The sequence below is a fragment of the Morone saxatilis genome, unplaced genomic scaffold, assembly GCF_004916995.1.
Source record: "Morone saxatilis isolate NCDOM2014 unplaced genomic scaffold, NCSU_SB_2.0 Contig6, whole genome shotgun sequence".
Taxonomy (NCBI): Eukaryota; Metazoa; Chordata; class Actinopteri; family Moronidae; genus Morone; species Morone saxatilis.
In genome coordinates, this window is record NW_023340206.1 from 3,204,000 (window position 1) to 3,224,170 (window position 20,171).

At 44.1% G+C, this 20,171-nt stretch overlaps 2 protein-coding genes and 1 long non-coding RNA gene across 3 annotated transcripts in view; all 3 read right to left on the reverse strand.

Moving 5' to 3' along the window:
- Positions 1-796: 796 nt before the first annotated feature.
- On the reverse strand, positions 797-4,228 carry LOC118340184 (protein 4.1-like; the record flags this gene model as incomplete). The annotated part of the gene is given in 3 exon segments (XM_035678055.1): positions 797-898; positions 1,736-1,864; positions 4,187-4,228. Coding segments are annotated over 3 exon segments (273 nt in total), but the record flags the coding sequence as incomplete, so codon positions are not given.
- A 7,895-nt stretch (positions 4,229-12,123) lies between these two features.
- Positions 12,124-14,370, reverse strand: LOC118339954. The gene is made up of 3 exons (XR_004797343.1): positions 14,262-14,370; positions 14,127-14,182; positions 12,124-12,866 (listed from the first exon to the last, which is right to left on the reverse strand). It is a non-coding gene; the product is annotated as an uncharacterized LOC118339954 (long non-coding RNA).
- A 1,008-nt stretch (positions 14,371-15,378) lies between these two features.
- Positions 15,379-20,171, reverse strand: part of adamts1 (ADAM metallopeptidase with thrombospondin type 1 motif, 1) — a 6,157-nt gene continuing 1,364 nt past the window's right edge. Inside the window, exons 2-8 of the mRNA XM_035677763.1 lie at positions 19,336-19,676; positions 19,095-19,227; positions 18,538-18,995; positions 18,243-18,429; positions 17,868-18,046; positions 17,425-17,600; positions 15,379-17,304 (exon numbers count right to left, since the gene is read on the reverse strand). Coding sequence (XP_035533656.1) covers positions 16,563-17,304; positions 17,425-17,600; positions 17,868-18,046; positions 18,243-18,429; positions 18,538-18,995; positions 19,095-19,227; positions 19,336-19,676 — 2,216 coding nt within the window. The 3' untranslated portion in view covers positions 15,379-16,562. The remainder of the gene's footprint in view (positions 17,305-17,424; positions 17,601-17,867; positions 18,047-18,242; positions 18,430-18,537; positions 18,996-19,094; positions 19,228-19,335; positions 19,677-20,171) is intronic.

Below are 20,171 nucleotides of genomic sequence, written 5' to 3' on the forward strand. Positions count from 1 at the left end.
GTCTAAAGACCACAGATTCTCTCAAAACAAGACAAGGGCCTGGGGAGAATTTCGTGGCTTCATATCTGAACTGTTGACCACCAGATGACAATCAGCCACATCCAGATGCAGACACAGTGCAGCCGCTTGTAATGCTGCGCAGGATGTGCGCTCTGATTAAATGTGTCAGTATGCCTGCACAGTGTTTGCTTTGAGAAAAGCCCCAGGCACTTGGTGTCTTTGCATGTGCACTTTACCCAATGATCTGCAGGTTTTAGAGAAACTGAAAGGTTGAAGCTGATGGTGATGTACAGCAGTGTGGAGTTGACATGGTTGATTAACCTGTTTGCATCACAGAAAGGCCTTTGTCGATGTGAAAGCGTTTTAAATAAGTATGCCCAAGCTCTGAAAACGCACTCTCTCTTCTACAAAATAATTTATTTTTGCTTTTGGTTTTATGATTTATTTCTGGTACATGTTGTTGCAAATTGTTTGCTGGTACTTTCTATAATGTAGTTTTAGGCAATTGGCATGTTGCTGAGAGAGAGAGAGATTTTTTGCATCAGGTTCATCTTTTGGGTATGTCTCCCCAGTGTTTGCGTTAGAGCCTTGCTGATGACAAAGTATACTTTAACTATATTGTTTGCTGTAAACTTGATGTTGATGCTGGCTGTGCTGCTGTGTGACGTATTGATGAGTGTAATGCATTTGTTAGCCCACCCACCCAAAATCTCCACCAGCCGTCACTGGTGGTAATTACTCTATTGATCTGTATTGACAGACTGTAAGGCTATTGAAGGCAGTGACGTGAACAGACCTTGGTGATCTGGGTGGTGGTGGTGGTGCTGATGGTCTCGGAGGTGATGGTCTGGGCACTCAACAGCACTCCTGAGTCCCTCTCTGTCAGGCTGTCCACCGGCTGTGGGAGAGAGACCTTTTAAGTGTTACACAAGAACCACAGATTGATAAAAAGAAATATACACAATTGTCCCTTATTAATTATTTGCTATTTGTGAACTGTGATTTGTGTAATTGTGAGACTTGAGATATGAATCATACATGTCCGGTGAAAGAAGCGCTTCTTCTTTAATTTGCGAAATTCCAATTATAAGCTGTTTGAGTTTCTTGTTGGCTTTTTGGTCAATGAAAAAAACAACTAGAAAAGCATGATTATATTTCTCAAAGGTATGAAAAAGTAGTGTTTTGGTATTGGCTCCAGGTTCAATGTAAATGGTTAAATGTTAAATGGCTGCATTTAGATTGCACTACAATTTGCCCCTTATTCACCCATTCCGATTGATAACAGAGTACTACCATGCAAGCTGCTGACCTGGCCATCAGGAGGAATGTGGGGATCAATATCTTGCCCAAGGACAGTTTGACATGTAGCCAGGAGGAGGATCATAACGGCAAACACTGCAATTAGTAGACATCCTGCTCTACGCCGTGAGCCATAGCCAAATGCATGGCAACCACGGCCTCAGGGCAATCTTTGGATATATTACCATTTCTACTAACTGAAAGTAGACATGAATTGATCTCATGAAAATTTGCAGAGGTCAAACAAGGGCCAAAACTTCGGACTTGACTAGTCCTCAACAGTGAGCATATGTAACACACACAAACTACAGCTTTAAAAATAACTGCCTTGCATACAAGATGAAACAATTTAGACCTATAATTGTATTTAATCAAGGATTGCAGATACTTTATGAAATGATCTTTCTTTGTGTGCAATTCACAGAATTCCTCTCACCTGTGCTGATTCATATGTGATGGTCTTGGTCTCAGTGTGAACTAAAGGGATATCCTTGTTGGTCACACTTCCTCTCAGGGAGTTTGTGACGTCTGAGATGGTTATGGTCTGGGTCTTTAGCACAGGAGACTGGAGGGATCAGATAAATAGTCAGCAACAAATTCTCTGACTCTCAAACTCTATTAATACACAACAACTGTCAAATATTATCATACCTCTCAGCAGCAAGAAATTGAAATACAATGACACATTGCAGCCTTTAAGGGTTAAGATAAACAGTACAGTAAACAATGTATATTTTAAGTGAGAAATATGCAATGCAATAACATAATCTTGATTCATATTTTAACAGCACTGCCTAGTTTGACAGTCTGATCTGAGTTTTGTGTGTTATACTGGATGTCCATCCAGTATAACAAAACTCAGATCATATCAGATCACAGAGTAAAATAGACGAAAAAGTCTTTCTCAAAATAGGAACAATCATTTGTATAATGATGTATGGACGAAGCCATGGAACTACAGATTGAGACCATAAACTCAAGAAACAAATTAGGAATTTAGGAAACAAATAAATCATGTGAGAATTTCTCCCTAAGGTTCCATACTATCAGACTATGTTTTTGCAGATCATGGAGCTGCCCCCTGCTGGCCAATTGAAGGAATGCTGGTTTAAGAAACTTCCACATTGGCTTCACTCACTACAGCTAACTTTACAGACCTGGAAGTTTTGTCCACTAATTATATACTGTCAGTGGTAATATCCTGTATCCTTGTCCTGCTCATTCATATTGCTTTTATTTGTTGTCGTATATATTTTCATTAGATACGACAAAACCTGTAAAAACATTTATTTATATTTAAGTCTCTACTTGGGCAACAAACAAAATTGTGTAAAATTTCATCCAATTTCATCTAGAGTGACCAGTCCTGCCACATGCTGACCAGGTGTGTACCAGATAACACACAGTCACACACACCAGCCACACATCTACAAAACCTTCACAACACCTGAATCCTATCAGAGGAAGAGCAGATGTCAAACACACACACACCTCCAGATGGTGGAGTATGCCCTGCCCTCTCATTTCATATTCAATTAGCAGAATCAAAGGAGGATGCAGACCTGGCCTGCTGTACCCTGCGTGTGTAAAGGGAAATTACATAATGAGGTTCATATGGCCACAGAGAGTGAGGGCAGAGAGTGAGGGAACAGCAGTAGGAAAACCATTCAACCATTCCCCTACATTCAGTCAGCTGTTTATTTAAACTTAGACCACACTACATGATTTTAGCCAGAGTTTCCACTCTGCAACCATTTTTGGAGGTCGCCGTAAAATCACCCTAGATCGGTGGCAAATTAAAGCTCTGTCCCGTGAGCAGGATCTGAGGAGGACTGCAATGTGTGAACTGTTCAAAGACCTGATCTGCAGGCTCGCCAAGATGTCCGAATCCCATGGAGTAAAAACCACATATACATTTTTACATTACAGTTTATGTTAAAGTTTCTCCTGACCAAAGTCACTTTTTTTGTTGAGGAAATTGAAGCACATCTTTTACAGAACTTTGAGCCAAGTCTGACCAGGCAAAGAGAATAACATTGCATAACTTGCTGACTATTTGGGGAGATTGCCATCAAATGATCGGAGGCAAACCAGCGCACGTTCCCGTGAAGGCTATCGAGTTGTGAGAACTGTTAAACAACACGACTCGTAGGCTCAACAAGAGCTCGCCGAGGCCAGAACAATATCCAGCAGGCTAAATATCTGGTTGTGTCGGAAATGACTGGGAGAGCCATGCAGGGAGCTACAGCCAGTGAGAGCAGACACTGGTAGCCTCTCTCTCCAGCACCAGACAGGAAGCAGCAAACCGGTAGTTACTTTGGTAACAGCGAAAAAAACTCAGATACCAACACAAACAATAGTGTTGTGAGTTGGTGTTCAAATGGGCGTGTATCTGATCCACCAACCAGCACTTATTTTAGTGAGAAATCTTAATTATCAACATGGTCCACCCCCTATTCCCACAGTCCAATATAGCGCTTCCTTAGTTTGTGTTTTGAGTGAGTTGAGGCGACAAAATGTTAAGTTTGTACAGAATGCAGTTTGTCTTTGTAGATTATATTGATGCCGAATTGAAAAGCAGACTGTCGGCATATGACGTCCTTCGGCTTGTGTTCCTAGAGTTCTGCGTTGTTTTGGACATGTAAGGAATTGTTAAAATGTCGTATTTCTTAAAGGCAGTTTGGCGCAGGGAGCTTTTAATTTAATTCAAACCGCTAAGGCGCATATTTAAGGTTTCGTCACCACTACAGAAACACTTGGTGGTATCTTACCATAGTATCGATATACCGTAGCAACCCTAGTAGGCGGTCTTTTAATGTGGCCAAAGACACATTGTGTACACACTCCTAAAAGAATGTGTCCAAATGCGTCCTAACTGCTTGTATACCTGCTTGAAGGTCTTGTTGGTAATGTAACTTATTTCAGCCATATTTGTGACATTTTCCCCTGTGATAATCCTTTGTCAAGCCTTTCCAACAACAATACAAGACTAGTGTTTTGGAAAAAGGTCAAACGTGGTCTTAATTTGCCTGCTGTGCCTGCGTGTTAACTTACGAGAGGACGTCCCCAACGTAGGCGTAGTAGGAGCAGCAGAAAGGCGGAGATCCATCGCAGCAATACTCTATACAGCCTTCACACTGGGCTTTGCTGCCACCTGCAACACACACACATCCACACACTGTTTTAGTATCTAATAGAGGATGTTAAATTTTGTGGAAACAGATCACCAGCAATTCCCAGAGTGCTGGTAGACAGAGAGAAATGTCATTAGTACAGACAGAGTCTTTAAATTACACATTAAGCTCTTCGGTGGAATAATCGAAAATAAAGTAATACCTTTTTTAAAGGTTAATGGGGTTATAAGGAAAAAAATACTTTAAGTTAAATAAGTTGTTAAGAAGTCTAAGAGGTGCCAACTTAAAACAAAAGAATGCTTTTAAAAAGAAACCGTTCAGTCAGGTCGTGTTATCTGAGAAACTTTTTTAACCTTCCCCTGGATGAAAAAGTAAAACGCTATAATGAAACCTTTCATGGACCAACCTCAAAAAAGCACACAACCTCCAACCAGCAGCCTCTATTTATACCTTCAAAAGACGGATTTAAAAGTGTTAAGACAGTCGATTTATTATGAACTCTGAGAAGTGGAGAAGCCCTTGCCCGTTTTTAAAAAGAAGCAATCAATACCTGTGGAGCGTCTGGGGGAAAGAAAAAGATCTCTGAGGTTGGTTCACACAGGGACCTTGGGTTTTGTTCCAATAAACCACCCCTGCTGGCCTGCATTACTGTCTATAAAGATTTTTAAATATCAGGAACAAAAAAATAAAAGCACTGGGAGATTTAAACAAGTCTCTGCCTACAGGAAGCCTTCAAAGTCTTTCAAGCAGGGTTTTGTGATTTCCTCCTTTTCTTGGATTAAGATCGTGAAAACAAACAGACTCAAACAGAGCTCTAATTACATACAAACAACTGCATAATACAATACAAAGATCACATGGCAACAAGCGAGCGTTGCCATGTAACAGCTATGAGTTAATAGCAGACATGCTTGATGTATTTTTCCATGTCCTGGGCAGCGAATCGGCCATGTGCATCAAACACTGTTGACTGCAAACTGGCTGCATCTGACACAAGAGTCTACTGGCACAGCCTGGGAGATTAGCACACTACTTATGATAGCATGGCATTATCGATGAGTTTGCACCACGTTTAGTCGCCAGAGTTACTCTTGTCGAATTTTATGACATAACAGCAGCAAAAACTGGTCTTTTTTGTTAGGGTTTTTGTCCATTTGTTGTTTTTTTTGCCTTGTATCCATCAGGGGATGTGAATGAAATTTGGTGGAGGGATCAGGAACAAGTTGTTGGATTTTGGCATACATTTACACCATTTTGTCTTGACTTAAGCCCTTTGCTCCTCCAGGGAGCGCAGGCCATTGACAAATCTCCTCCACCTCACACGGTTTTTAGCGATTCTCTCAAGCTCCTACATTTCGGCCAGGACACCTCTTTTCCAGCTGTTATTTTCCTTCTCCCTGGGGAGGGGAGGGTCCATTTCAGGGCTTGTCGGGTGATGTTTTTGGCAATTTTTCAGAGGGTGTGTCCAACTCCACTTTCTCCTTCAATCCTGGCTTGTTCTTTGTTTTCAACAGTTGTTTTGAATATGGAGATTTCACTGGTCCCAGCTTTTCAGGTGACTCAATAATGGATAATGCAAAAAATGGTGAGGTGCAACCCTAACAGCGCCTAAGTTGTGAGTCCAGAAGCTCTTTAACCTGACGGCACCAAATGGTCTCTAACACAGACCATTTGGTGCAGTCATCGTTGGAAACTGTTTAGGAAAGGGCAGGCCCTTGACATGCGAATACTTGGCAGGCGATTGGATGAACCATCTGTCTTTTAGAGTCTATAGGGCCAAACTTAGCAAAGCCAGTCAGGAGAAGAGTAAAAACATATTTTCCGTCGAGAAAAGCCTTCAGTGCCGTTCTTTTCTTTTCTTTTCATGAATAAAAACTCTCCAGTTCTGGTATAACTGACACTAGCAGCATCTATACTTACCTCTTTAGCAGCAGCCACTGTTGTTTTCGAGCGAACAGTCACTTCTCACTAGAGTTGTTCCAATAACAGCATTGGAAATTCCTCCAATACTGCCTAAAATGCAGTATCAGGTATCAACGAGTATGTCTGTGCACAGATCCAATAACAGGACTACTTCCCAGCAACGTCCCATTGTGCTTCCCCCCCTCAAGATAGCGAAGTCATGACCCGTCATATAACAATATGTGGACATCAGATCAGTATCAGGAAGGACAAACTGGTATCTGAACAGCTCTACTGGTCACACACACACACACACACACCTCGTGTTAAACCAAGCCCATAGCTCGTCTCGTAACTGCCAGTAGTTCCTCACAGGCTGCCGACTGGGCCGGTACGACTGTGGTTGGACACACATGGATTGAATCATGGGAAGATGGATTCCAGCTGCCTCGCAAGATAAGGAGACCTTCAGACGATTATCAAATTCATTTAATCTGATTGAAATGATGTCTTCAAGTTTAAATGTGCAGCTTAATTGTACACGTTTATTCCGCACCGGGAGGACTATTCGCTGGAAGAGCTTTGTCAAGTCTTAAAAATTAATTAACCATGAGGAGGTCATCAGGGTCATCTCAACTCGGGAAGTGTAGGATCCAGCATTTTTGCGAGCTTGACCTATACTAATAATTATAATTTTTAGGGATGAATCCCCCCCCCACCTATGGAAGTGGCAGTACTCCATCGCGGGGGAGTGCCCCCCTTATCTGTGGGGAGGAGTTTTTTGATTGCAAGGGTTACTCTAAACCGTGTACCACAGAAACGGGAAAGCGGTTGAGAACCGATGGACACAGAATCGTGAGCCACTCTGCTCCAGCCAACTGGAATTAACTTACTTTTTGAGTGGGAGGATCATTTAAAAAATGGGACACCGAATGACTGACGCGGTTCTGCGTGGGTGAGGGTGGGTGGGGGGGGGGGGTTCAAATTTAGAGTACGATTAAGCAGCACCGCTTTACCACTCCTGCCCACCGACACAATTCATGGCTCGCCCACGACATTTTTTACATCGAACATTGCTTATTCCTTGCAGACGTGGCACTTGCAGGGTCTTACTGCTTTTGTGTGCCGTGCATTAATGTTGGTTTCATTATCCCCACCCACTCAGCCAAGGCCTCCATATTCAAAAGCCAGCTGCCATACACAGCCTGTGCCTCTGCTGTACTCGTCTCAACCTGCCTGCCACCGACACGGCAAGCCCTTTTTCATCTTGGGGAAGAGTCCCCCCCCCCCACCACTACCACCACCACCACCACCACCACCACTTTTCCTTCACGAGCTTGGCCAATACTCTGGTTTTCCTCGCTGTCGCTGGTGTAGAAAGTCTTCACAATCCGCCGGGGGGAGAGCCGTCAACACACACTTCAATTCAAGCGGCCAATGCCAAGAAAAACAAGCCCTGCTGGCCCCGGTGTCGGTGGTAGCTGTGTGTGTGCGTGTGTGTGTCTTTGCCTATAGGATCTTGGCTTTCTCTCAGCAATCACTCACACTCAAATGATGTGTGCCTGAAGGCATACATGCACATTCCAGGCATGGAGTTCACAGCACAGGTTAGAGGACCAAAGGACAGAAAGCAGCCCTTTTCAATACTGCAGGAGGACGACTTGCCCACACTTATTAAAGAAAACTGTGTCGCTCCTTTTTAAGGGAAGGGAAAGGCCTTTCAAATCATACACTTTTAAGGACAGAATCTTTGTTTTTCTGTGGATAAAAATCAAGTTTGATGGACGTCTCCTTTATGGGATGGAGCGTCACAGCCAACCCACTTTTCTTCCCCCAGGGAGGGCAAGGGCCTCCCTGGGGAGGGGCCACAAGCCCCTGCCCTAAAAGGCTGGGATACCTTCAACGTAAAATGGCCGCAGGAGGTCCGCTAGCAGCTTTCTTGGTGTCTGGTCTGGGGTGGTCCTCAGGAGCGCCTGCGCTTCTCCACACGCTGGGGGGGAGACAATGGCCACCATCTCCTTTCACCCCCACTCCTTTTAACACACACACACACACACACACACACACCCTGCACCCCCCCCCCCCTTCCGCCAGCACTTGTACCACAGACTTGACTCAGATTAAAAGTTTCCAGCAGTTTTGGTGTTCAGTCTGTGCTTCATTTGGGATGAAACCCTTTTTGAAGTGATGTTTTCCAGAATAAAATATTGCACATATCTGACTTTTAAAAGAATTTCTTGACTTCTTCTAGTTCCCCATCACTTTCCTCTTTTGTCCAGCAGCTTGTTTCTAAAGCTGGGGGGGGGGGGAGCTCCATCATTAATAAAACAATGAAGAAGGGGCTGGTAAATTAGTACGGGACATTGTGGGCTGGGTTTAAAAAAAAAAAAAGAGTGTCTGAACTGGTTGAAAAACTCACCGGTGAGTAAAGAAAGCAGCAGCGAGTTCCCCAGCAGTTTCCAGCTCCACGCCTGCGTCCTCCTGCAGGGGTTTTCCATGACCCCTCAGTCCCTGGGCTGCTTTTATTTTCCTAATCACTGACAGAAGACAGCAGACAGCGCTTCTTTCCCAGTGCTTCCCAGGAGCATTGCTGTGCCTCTTCCTCCCCTCGTTATGGCTCTATGCTTTATTTCAATATTTCCGCTCAGAAAGTGGAGCTCCGTTTGTTCCTCCACGTGTGAGTGAGTGAGTGAGCGCCTCCTCTGCCGCCGCTCCGTCCTGTTCCCACACCTCCGGCTGCCTGCTGGGCTTTATATCTCCCTCCCTTCCCCTCCTTTCCCTTCCCTTCCCTTCCCCTCCCCTCCCCCGCCGTCCCCCGTTTGCTCAAATTACCCTGTTGAGTTTACACCGAGGAGAGAGAGAGAGGGAGAGAGAGAGAGAGAGAGAGCAGTTTGGTAGTCAGCCATCATATCAAAGAGAGACTTCTGGTCAATATTTTCAAAATAAGACTAATTGGGAACTATTTGCCAGTGTACATTATTTTGGAATAATCCAGATAGATTGATATATATTGATGTCTTTTTATCATCATTTGTCATCGTCATTTTATTTTTCTATTATCATAATAGTATATACATTTCTCTATATTTATTTGTATTTATTAATAATAATAATAGGATTATTATTGATCTATTTACTTGTTTGTGTATCACAATTCATGCATCAGATGCGACACAAACTGCTTATACCGAAAACATATGACATTTATGATTAAAAAAAACCCAAGAAAAATAAAAAATAGAATTGAATTAAAACAGCAGGATACAACAGGATAAACATTAAATATCATTTTTATAATTATATATAATAATATTATTATATTATCATGTGTTTATCTCCCTTATTTCTTATTGCTTAAAAAATACATTTGTTCTATTCTTATTTATATTATTTGTGCTCATCGGTATCTCATACACACATTTGTATGTGTAATGTTTATTTTTTCTTTCTAGTGCAAATGTTTAGTCTAGTGTTTTAAAAAACGGGGATAACAACTAATATTTAAAACATCTGTGAAAGCAAGCTGTTCAATTTCCTGAATTGTTAAATGTGACATACATGTATGTTTGTTGTGCTTTCTTTTTCTTTGCTTTAGATACTATTGTAAATAAAAGGTTAGTATTCATGCCATGCCAGTAATTATTAAGATAATCATGTAGGATTTTTAATACGAGGTCTAGCAGAATAAAAGGAGGCACCCAAAACATCACTGTTTGCTATTCCCTATCACTATTTATTTGGTTTTGATTGAATTTGATTCACTGCTTTGTACACACAGTCAGATGACATTATACAACTGTTTTCACAGACTGTGTGCTTCCCATGACTGCAGTGTTACCTTTGTGTGTAAAATCAGCAGTGACATTTTAAACTTGAAAACAGATTTTCTATCATTTCTATGTTTTATGTTAATATATGTTGACTCTGGTCTAGCAGGTTTACCCCATTGTCATCGCTTTACAAATGTAAGATTATATAAAGAAAATCTTAGTAACTGTGGTAGTGTTTAGATTTGGTCATTTAAAGGATGTTTTTGAAAGTTTCTCTGTGCTCATTGAAAATTAATTTTTTAAGGGGCGGGGCCTACAAGCATGATTTGTGACATCACTAATAGTTTGGGAGTCTTTCCCGGTCCAATATACAACTTATACGAGTTCATAGATTATGGCATTTTTAATGAGCTATAAGTAGATGCCTTTTTTAAGGATGTTAATGTGTAAAACATATCAGACACACATTATTGCTCCAAGCAGACTGTTTGCATGTCTTACTACATGTCTGGAGGGGGATCTTTAAGTGAGTTTGTGCTTTTATTTTAAAGAATTATCCGTCTTCCGGTCTGATTCTTGTTATGTCTGTGAAGCTTGACAAAAAGACGCCTGTGCATCGGTTTCTACGTGCTTTTCTCTGCTCCCTGACACCTGCTTCGCGCGTTGCCGTCACATCACGACCTCTATTGAGATGAAAGCGGAATCAGATTGTAATGACCCAAAGGGGGCACAGCACGCCGCATTCGCACCTGTGTGGGAAGTGACTCAGGGTCTATTTTCAGAAAGCAAAAACAACACGAACCGCCTTGTCAGGGGTTAAATCTGTCCCTGGAGCCATTGTGTCAGAGATGGGGTAACCTGAAAACATCCCCCCTTTAACACAGAACATATGTCAAAGACACAAGAACACACTCCTGATAAGATTAAAGAAGGGAGTTCTTGTTGCTGGTGAGGAGGGATGTGGAAAAATAGTCTAACCCCAGAGGGCCAAACCAAACACTAAATAGGGCAGCGAGGGCTGATGATGATGATGATGAAGAAAAGAAAAAAAGTTTTTATTTACCACTGAAAAGGAAACTCTTACACTCTTTGCTGGATTTTCAACTGGGATACTGCCCCTTGGCCCAAAATCTTTAGGTTAACTGAGTCATATCATATTCATAGGTATGTTTTCATTAGAGCATAATGATCTGAAAATTTTGTTAGCTTAGAATTAGAGTTTTTATCTCCAGCGGGAACAGGTCCTCCTCTGGCGGAGTCTGCCATGTTTCTACAGTAGCCAAGAACAGACAAACCAAACCCTGGCTCTAGACCAGAGCCATGATAGCGCATCACAGTGGGGGGAATAGTGTTAAATCTAACCTGGTAGGGTGTAATATCTTTGTCAAGCAACAAGTAAGGGGGGAAAAACAGCTTTGATTTACCACTGAATGGATACCCACGACAAAAAGAGCAGGGGCAGATCGCCACCTCCACACACCCCCCTCTGTGCTGGGAATACTTTGGATCAAAAACACCACTTGTGCTAACCTGTAGAGGCTTAATTATAGTCATAAAACTGATAATTAAAGAGCTAAATTATAGCTGTGAAAAGGCCCCTGGTAGGCTGTTAGCAACCATAAAACTTCACAATCCAAAAGCGGTGTGCATTAAAGGACCAGTGTGTAGGATTTAGTGGCATCTAGCGGTGAAGTCGCAGATTGAAAAGCACTTGGAGGACAGTGAAACTCATGTGAAGCTAGTGTTTGTGTTTAGTGGTTTGTCTCTTCTGGACTACTGTAGAAACATGGTGGTGGACTCCGCCAAAAGAGGTCCCACCCCTTCTGTAGATATAAACGTCTGGTTTCTGTTTGTGATTACACACTAGTGAAAGCTCATGGATCCTCTTAAATGTTACACACTGGACCTTTAAAGAATAATGTATAAATATATACTTTAAAGGTATTTTGCTCATTTGTTTTTAGGTAAAGGTAGCAGCAACAAGAAAGCAACAATGTAGTAATACTTGCATAGGAACAAATAAAGTTTATTTTTCTAATATGAGTTAATAAGGAGATCAGTAAATTATACGATCAATATTTTTACCTTGTGTAAAATTTGTACATCAACCATCTATTCCATTTACTGCACTGACCCGACTGAAGCTTTTGGCCACAGTGGAATAGATTCTTCTTTTGAAGTTTGGAAAACTGGACCAAATTTGCCATAATTTAAACAAACTTTTATGGGCAACCAAGGGTGGCAAAAGGATGAAGATAATTTAGTCTCGGAAATGCCACCCACATTGAGCAGCGATGATTCATAATGCCTTCCAGATGTTGCGGTAATTGAGCGGTAAGGAAGCTGAGACAGAAAAAAACAAGCAGGTAAAAAAGGTTACATGCGTACATATTAATGATATTTTCCTCCCTGGTTGTGTGTATTTTTCTGTCAATCGTGAGGTCAAAATAAAAAATGCATTCAGTATACATCCTCGCCTACAGCAGTTGTTCAGGCTTACAGAGTCCGGTAACACATTATGCTATTACGCAGATTACAGAGATGGCCAATCTTCTTCTTAACCATCCGTAATTACAGGATAATTATTTCCTTTGTGCTGCAGTGGGAGCCGACAAGGCGGGAGATCATCTTCCTGGGGGCCCAACAGGAAGTGTCTCACAGGCTTCGGCCTTTGAGTGACATTGCTGGTATTTTCTGGTTCCAGCTGGGGGTCCAGAAGGTTCAGGGGAGGATGCCAGACCACAGAGAATTTAAAACAAAGCTAGAATCAAAGAGTTTTAGATGTGAATTCTACAGCTTTCAGAATGGCATTCATCCCCAAAAAAATAACTGATGTGGTGTATGTCTACATTACAATGGCCGCTTGTTTGTCGAATCTAAAATTGTGCATCAGTGCAGCCTTGATTAGAGCAATTTTAGAGCAGCAGTTATTCAGCAGTCTGATTGATCTAATGTGACGTCAGTATATTCCACTATCAGCTCAAGTGTTGGAAATAAGTGTTATTAATTCAACCTTTAGCAGTGACTCACAGTATATTTTTGGACTAATGTATTATAATCCACCTTTCTTATACATGCCACAACTCCAGTTTGCACATATAATCCAGACAAACACATAAAAACTTATTTTAAAAGGCTTAATGACTTGGATTAATGATAATAAAATCATTTGGCTGCATTGATTAGGGGGAGGAATGACAGTTAGGCTGTGTGAAAATGTTGCATTGGTATGTTAGCTTTAATTTAAAGTAGCAGAGGCTAACAGGTACATGCAACAATTGATATGGAACAGACTGAAAGACATTAGCACGCCACCATGTCACTTTAAAACATCAATTTTAGACTTGGGCAGGATTACAAACCTGACTAAATGGGCCCCATACCCCCAGAATCCACGAAGGCCCCCTAAAAGAGTTATTAGGAACCCACAAGTGAGGGCAGAAAATGGCCCCTAGGCTTGCAGTTGATTTAGAGGCTGTGGATCCAAATTGGATGACCTGCTGAAATACTTCCATCTAGTGGACAAAACCTGAGTCGCAAAGAAATGCGTTCACATTTTGGGTAGGTGAACCCCTTCATTCCAAAATTAAAGCCTGTGAACACCCACACAGGTGTTTGCAGTTAACCTGGCTGATTAAACCTCTTCTTGGGTTGAAGTTGGGCTGGACCTTTGATGGGAATTCATTACATCACCAATAAGAATGATAAAGGTGTCATTTGTCCCGCCCTAATAGGTGCAACCAAGCTTACAGGAGACTGACGTTAATCAATTAAGGCCCACACAGTCTTGAGCAGAGGTCTAATCCACCAGGTTAACTGAAAAAACCTGTGTGTGTGTGTGTGTGTGTGTGTGTTCACAGGTTGTCAAACAGCGCCCCCCCAACAGCTCACTTATGTGTATGTAGGCTGTTTGGTTTTAAAGTTAATGTTAGAATTAGAGTTAGATTTTAATATTACATATTGCCATGCATACTATAACAAAGAATAATAAACAAAAAGTATGTTACACAAGTTAACTCACATTATGAATGCATCCACTAAGCTTTGGAAAGGATCTTTCCAGCTGTCATCGGGACCCTATTTATAGGAAACATTAGTAAATACAAGATAATATACATACATTTTGTCCTTTAATGAAACAGTCTGCCTTACTTACAGGTTTCAGATTTGTCTCATAGGTAAGTATCCTAAGTGGCTCCAACACAGGTCTGCTTCCATGCAATTCTGCCTTACACAGAGTGTCAAACAACTCCAAAACAACACATCCTGATCTGTTAGAAAGTCAGATACACACATTAAATTAGCACACATAGCATGGGAATACAACTCAAAGAATGTAAATAATAATAGATGGGGGTGCATTATGGGAACGAGGGTCCTCCCCGGCAGAAAAAAGACAAACCTGTGTGTGTGTGCCTCTCGTAACTGCTGACCACATTCATTCCACGTACAGAAGTGCAGCTGTAAATTGGCGACCAGGTGTGATCTTGCTTTATGGTGCCCTGGAAATCACCATCCAACACTGTGACGCTGAGAATCAGTCACACACATTGGTAATGTACATGCTGCACGACATGACTGTATTGATGTAATTGCTGCTGTCAGAGAGGTGTTACCAAGAGATGTAATCATGTGTGATGTCAGGATGGTTTAATGTCTCCCATGACCTGTTCTGTAACATCTCCCACACTCCTGATGCTGTTTTTCTGCAGTGATGTGTGTCAGTGAACGAGTTGGCTCTATCTATCCTAATCTCTTTCTTTCTTTTTTATTTACAGATAAGGCTAATCTAAAACAGATTATAAAATAATCTTATAACATATTTGATAAAGAAACGTCTCACTTTAGGAATAACATTAAAAGTAACAAGACCCAAGCGCAGTCGCCAACGAAGAGCCGTTTGGGAGACGAAAGAGCCGGCTCTTATTGGTGAGCTGAGCCAAGTGATCTGGCTCACCTGCTGGAATTCCTCATCCCTGTTGTTATGGATGAAGGCAACAGAAAAGTCCTAGAGAAATGTTGTGTTTTCCACCTTTACATGGAAGTTTTTTGAAGTACAAGTCGTTGGTGGCAAATATCAGTGGGCTTGGATATGTAGATTAGTGACTGATATTTGGCAGCCTTGGACATTTTCACAAACTGACTGTAGTGGGTTTGGTAATTGGCAGATTCTAATGTTTAAAATGTGTGTGTGTGTGTGTGTGTGTGTGTGTGTGCAAATCAATGGACCTTGAAACAGGATCAAACAGACAAACCACTCTGGAGACAGTAGCTGCACAAGTCAATGTGATACTTTATTCATGAACCTAGGACCATATATATATATATATAACACTGTATAAATACTCTATATATTCTACTCCCTTCTGTGATCTCAATAACAAATAAAAAATAATATTAAAAAAGCCACATGATTATATTTAACAGGCTGTACAAAAATAAATAATGTTTGGATATTCTGTACAAAAGGAAAAGACTTGATAGAAAAAAACAAAACAAAGGTGCCTTCGCAGAAGGCAGGAGAGACTTACTTATGAAGTAGTAGCAGGAGACAAGTCCCTCTTTAGGTCTCCACACACGCACACACACATGCACCCACACACACACACACTTCTCTTTGGTCTTGGAAGAGTTCCCTCATTGAAGGCTGTGTAGACGAGGGCAAGATATGGCTAAAGGATAAAGTACTGTGTACTGAGGCATTTAGAGACAACTGGGTGTTACAATGTGCCGCTGGCAAAAACAAAGATGAAGTGCTACAGGTTTGTGATAAATAAACGTAGACTGGCAAGTTTGAAACATAAACACTATGACTATTAGCTATCTTATTTTCCATACCTGATGGGGTGAGCAAGTAGAATATGACCTATTCTCTTTTATTTGTTTCTTTATATACTCTGCAATAACCTCCCCCACCCCAACCCTTATGTGTCTGTCCAGCCCAGCTTGGACAAACATCATATACATGCATTAAAAATTTTACACACACACACACACAGTCTCACACTCACACACGCACAAGCATGACATTGGCACGGTAAGCAGCACGCTCCTTTAGGAAATCAGGAATGTCCATGCTTTCTTTCCCCGAATGGGAGGCATAATGTGCCACTGCTGCGCTGAGGCCGAGCAGGCAGCAAGTTTTTATCAGTCTTTATTGCTGCAGCTAGGTGGAGGTGCCACTGAGGGCCAACATCTGGCCCCAGAATGGATGGAGGGAATGGGTAGAAACCGGCCTTTACAGTCACAGTCACTGTAGACCCATTGACGTGTGGGACTGTGAGACTTTCTGGAACCCACGAAGACCTGCAGCACTCTCGCTCTGGATGTAAACATTCATCGACCTCTTTACTCTCACTGTCCATGGGAAAAAGGAGGCAGTGAAGATCAGAGTCTTGATCTTATGTCTCTCTAAAAGCTGGGTGTGTGAAAGGAGGTTAGATTGTGGAAGCAGTCCTTAACAGGCGCCCTGATTGCACAGTTCCAGCAGGGGTCGCGGCCGGTCCTTGGAGTCACAGCTGTCATGGGTTAGTGTGCGCCCGTCGTGGCCGATGCAGCGCAGTTGGCGTTTGCGGAAGCCTCGGCCACAGGTCTTGGAGCACACTGACCATTCTCCGAGAAGCCAGGAGGGACAGGGCTGGGTGGCGCAGGACCGTGAAGCCAAGGGGCGCAGCTCCTCTGGGCAATCTCTGGAGGGACGACCCTGGGGATCTAGACACACCACCTCTCTCTGCTGCATACCTCCTCCACAAGTCTGGGAGCATGGACCCCACTCCCTCAGGGTCCACTCGGCTCCGCCCACCTCTCGGATGGCATTGATAGACTGGCGGCGGCCTCCGTTGTTGCTGGGCACTGAAGCAGCATTGTTGGGTCTTGGTGCAAAATAGCTGTACTTAACCCGGGGCCTTGGGGATTCCCCTACGGACAGCACCTGGATGGTGAGGGGCTCGGGGAGTGGCGAGAAGCTCCGGATGCGCTCCAGCGTGGCAGAGGAGCCGCTGTATCGCAGCAGCGCCCCTTGCAAGGCGATGTCGGTCTCCATGGTCATCAGCTTGTAATCGCCATTTAACAGATAGGTTCCATCTTGGCGGCGCACTGCCAAGTAGCTGTTGTCATGACGACTGTTGCCTGGGGCACGTTGCTTGATGTCCAGGTGGGTGGCACCAGCAGGGATAGTTACAACATCCTGGTAACCAGGCCTGAAACAGAACCAGAGAGGTCAGACTCAGCCATGAGGATTATTTTGACATGCATGCTATGAGGTTTTATTATATATTAAAAGATGTTTGTGTACAACAATGAGGCGGTGAGTTGTTTACCTGGCACGCTCCAGAGCGCCAGACACCTTCTTGCAGGTAGAGCCGTCGCCACCACACACACCGCACTTATCAAAGCGGCGGTTAGAGCCGATGACACGGTCACATCCGGCCTTGACACACTGGCCCTGAACACAAACTGAGGTGGAGTCTGGGCTGCAGGGTGTACCATCAGCCACCTGGGGGCAGCAGAGAGACACAAATGGAACTTTTGAGTTATGTCTAGTAAAACTGTTACATAAGAGAGTCAAAAGGTAAAAAAGTAAAAGTCTTTCCCCCCCAGTAAGACAGTAGCCTAAGGGCTGACAGCTGATCCTTCAACTTACAGGTCTGCACAAGTAAAAGGGCTCTTAAGAGATAAACTGAGACCCTGAGAATGTTGTAACACCTTAAAACAAAGTTTCAAACCCATAGAGTTTTTTTTTATACAGTCTACCAACTCTCACCTTGGATTTGAGGACAAAGAAGTATCCAGTCCCCTTGGCCCGGCACACCAGCTTGCAGCGGTCTTTGGGTGAAACTCCAGCATACTTGGGCACCCACTCGACACCCTCGCCTGAACCCAGCGACACTTGGGCTGACATGTCGTTGTGGGCCAGGCACTGTTCCTCCCGGAATGACAGGCCTGAGAAGAGACACAGAGAGGTCAGATTTACTGCTTGTCCAGCCTAGCCCGCATGCTAACTTTCACACCAATGTGCAAGGTACATCAAAACAAATACATTCAAACTGAAGGACGTATTGCTTTCAAACCTGAGAACAGTATGTGGGTCTATGTCATTATACAGATAAATTATTTCTATGTGATAGCAATCTCTTACCATTGGTATCAGGGCAGGTCTCCGTGTTACAGGAGCGGTACTGGATCCTCTTGCCCTCACAGTACTTGCCCCCGTTCTTGGGCAAAGGGTTGTCACAGGAACGAAAGGAATACTGCACTCCTCCACCGCAGGTCCGAGAGCAGTCGCCCCAGGGACCCCACACCCCCCAGCCACCATTGACAGGAGTCTGGAAGCACCAAGGAGATGACAATTACAATTCTGAACTGGTTAAAACATAAATTGGTGCAACTGCAAGCAAAATATGGCATGTTATTGGACTGGGTCTGTGTCCTACCTGGTGTTTGGCGGCTTGGCTCTTAGTGAGACACTGTCCAGCCAGGCAGTAGCTGTCGTGCCCGCATAACGTCCCATCAGCCCAGGGGAAGTTCTTAGTCTGGCAGACCAGCAAACCATTGGATGTAGTCACAGTGCACCACAGAGCCGCACACGTGGTACTCAGATCGGGGCAGTGCTGGGACTCCTCGCCAAATGTCAGGCGGCACTGGTGGTCTGCGTTGTAGACCGTCCCGGGCAGGGGCTGGGGCAGGGGCTGAGGTTTGACCGGTTTATCCAGCAGGCACTGACCATGGCCGTTGTCCAGGAAGGTGGTGACCATGAGGGCGGAGCAGGGGGACCATGGCTGCTGCTGGTCCAGGTTGGACAGGGTGGAGGCCATCATGTGGGAGCCCCAGTGGGCACCGTTGACCCCGGAGCACAGCTGGGCATCATCATGAGGCATGTTGAAGACGTGGCCTGGAGGACAGAGATGAAATAAGGGTTCTTTGAGCACCTGGTGTGTTTGATGCAACAGGTGTTGTTTTTTTTACACACATTAGGATTTTTTCTACTTACCCAGTTCGTGTGCCACTGTAAATGCTGCTTGCAGCCCATCATCCTCAATAATTGAGCAGCTTCTGTCAGGGTCGCACACTGTGCCAACATCTGCCATGCCCAGAGTGTCACAAGAGTGGGCGCCACACAGGTCCTAAACAGGTAGAGAGAGAGCAAAATTAACGGTTGAATACTCTTGAATGCATCCTCTCTCCCTCTTTCTCTGTCTTAAAACACTTCCTCTTCTCCCACTGCCACTTACCGTCCTGGTGAAGAGCACGGCGGTGTCATAATGCTCGGGGTGGCGGTCGCTGGGTGGGTTGTGCTGCCGCTGCCACTGGCAGAAGTTGCGGAGGGTCATGGCGGCGTTAGACGACACCTGAGGGCCTCGCTCCTCCTCGTACACCACCAGCAGCTTCACCACCGCCAGGCTGATGGAGTTGTGGATGCTCGGGTGGCGGTAGAGGCGAGATGCCACTGCCATGATGGTCAGCAGGTAGGGTTTGAGCCCGGCGCCGTGGAACTCAGCCATGGACTGGTCGGCCACCAGCATGATCTCCAGGTAGCGAGGGGTGGAAACAAAACGCCTGGTCCTGTGGTGGGCTGAGGGTGGAGAAGGGAGAGAAAGAGAGACAGAGGTCAGACCAAATTAGGTTCAAAGGTCATGTGAGCTGATATGAGATTTAACTTTTGAGACATTTTTGATAGAAGTGGTTCAGTTTGTCTGTCTGCACACTGTCAATCTGTTCTAAATAGCAGATACAAAGGCTCGTTTTTTTCTAGGGGATAGAGGCTCCAAAGAGAGGCCCGGATGTGCCTGGAGGAGCCTGACTGTGACTCAGCGTCACACCACCGGCGGCCCCTCCTCCTCGGGGTCCACATTCCTACAATGACCTTCTCTGGTGGAAAACTGTGCGGCTGAGGAAGGCCGAAAATCCTTTCAGGGGAAAAATGTCTGCCGGTGCGAGTTGTACCAGGAGGCGAGTTTACACGTCTCAGCACCGCCGGGCTCTGGCTGGTCCCAACCCCGCTGCTCCCCTCCCCTTCCTCCGTCACTCCTCCTCCCTTTTCCCCTTGGAGAGGTTCGCCCCCCTCTTT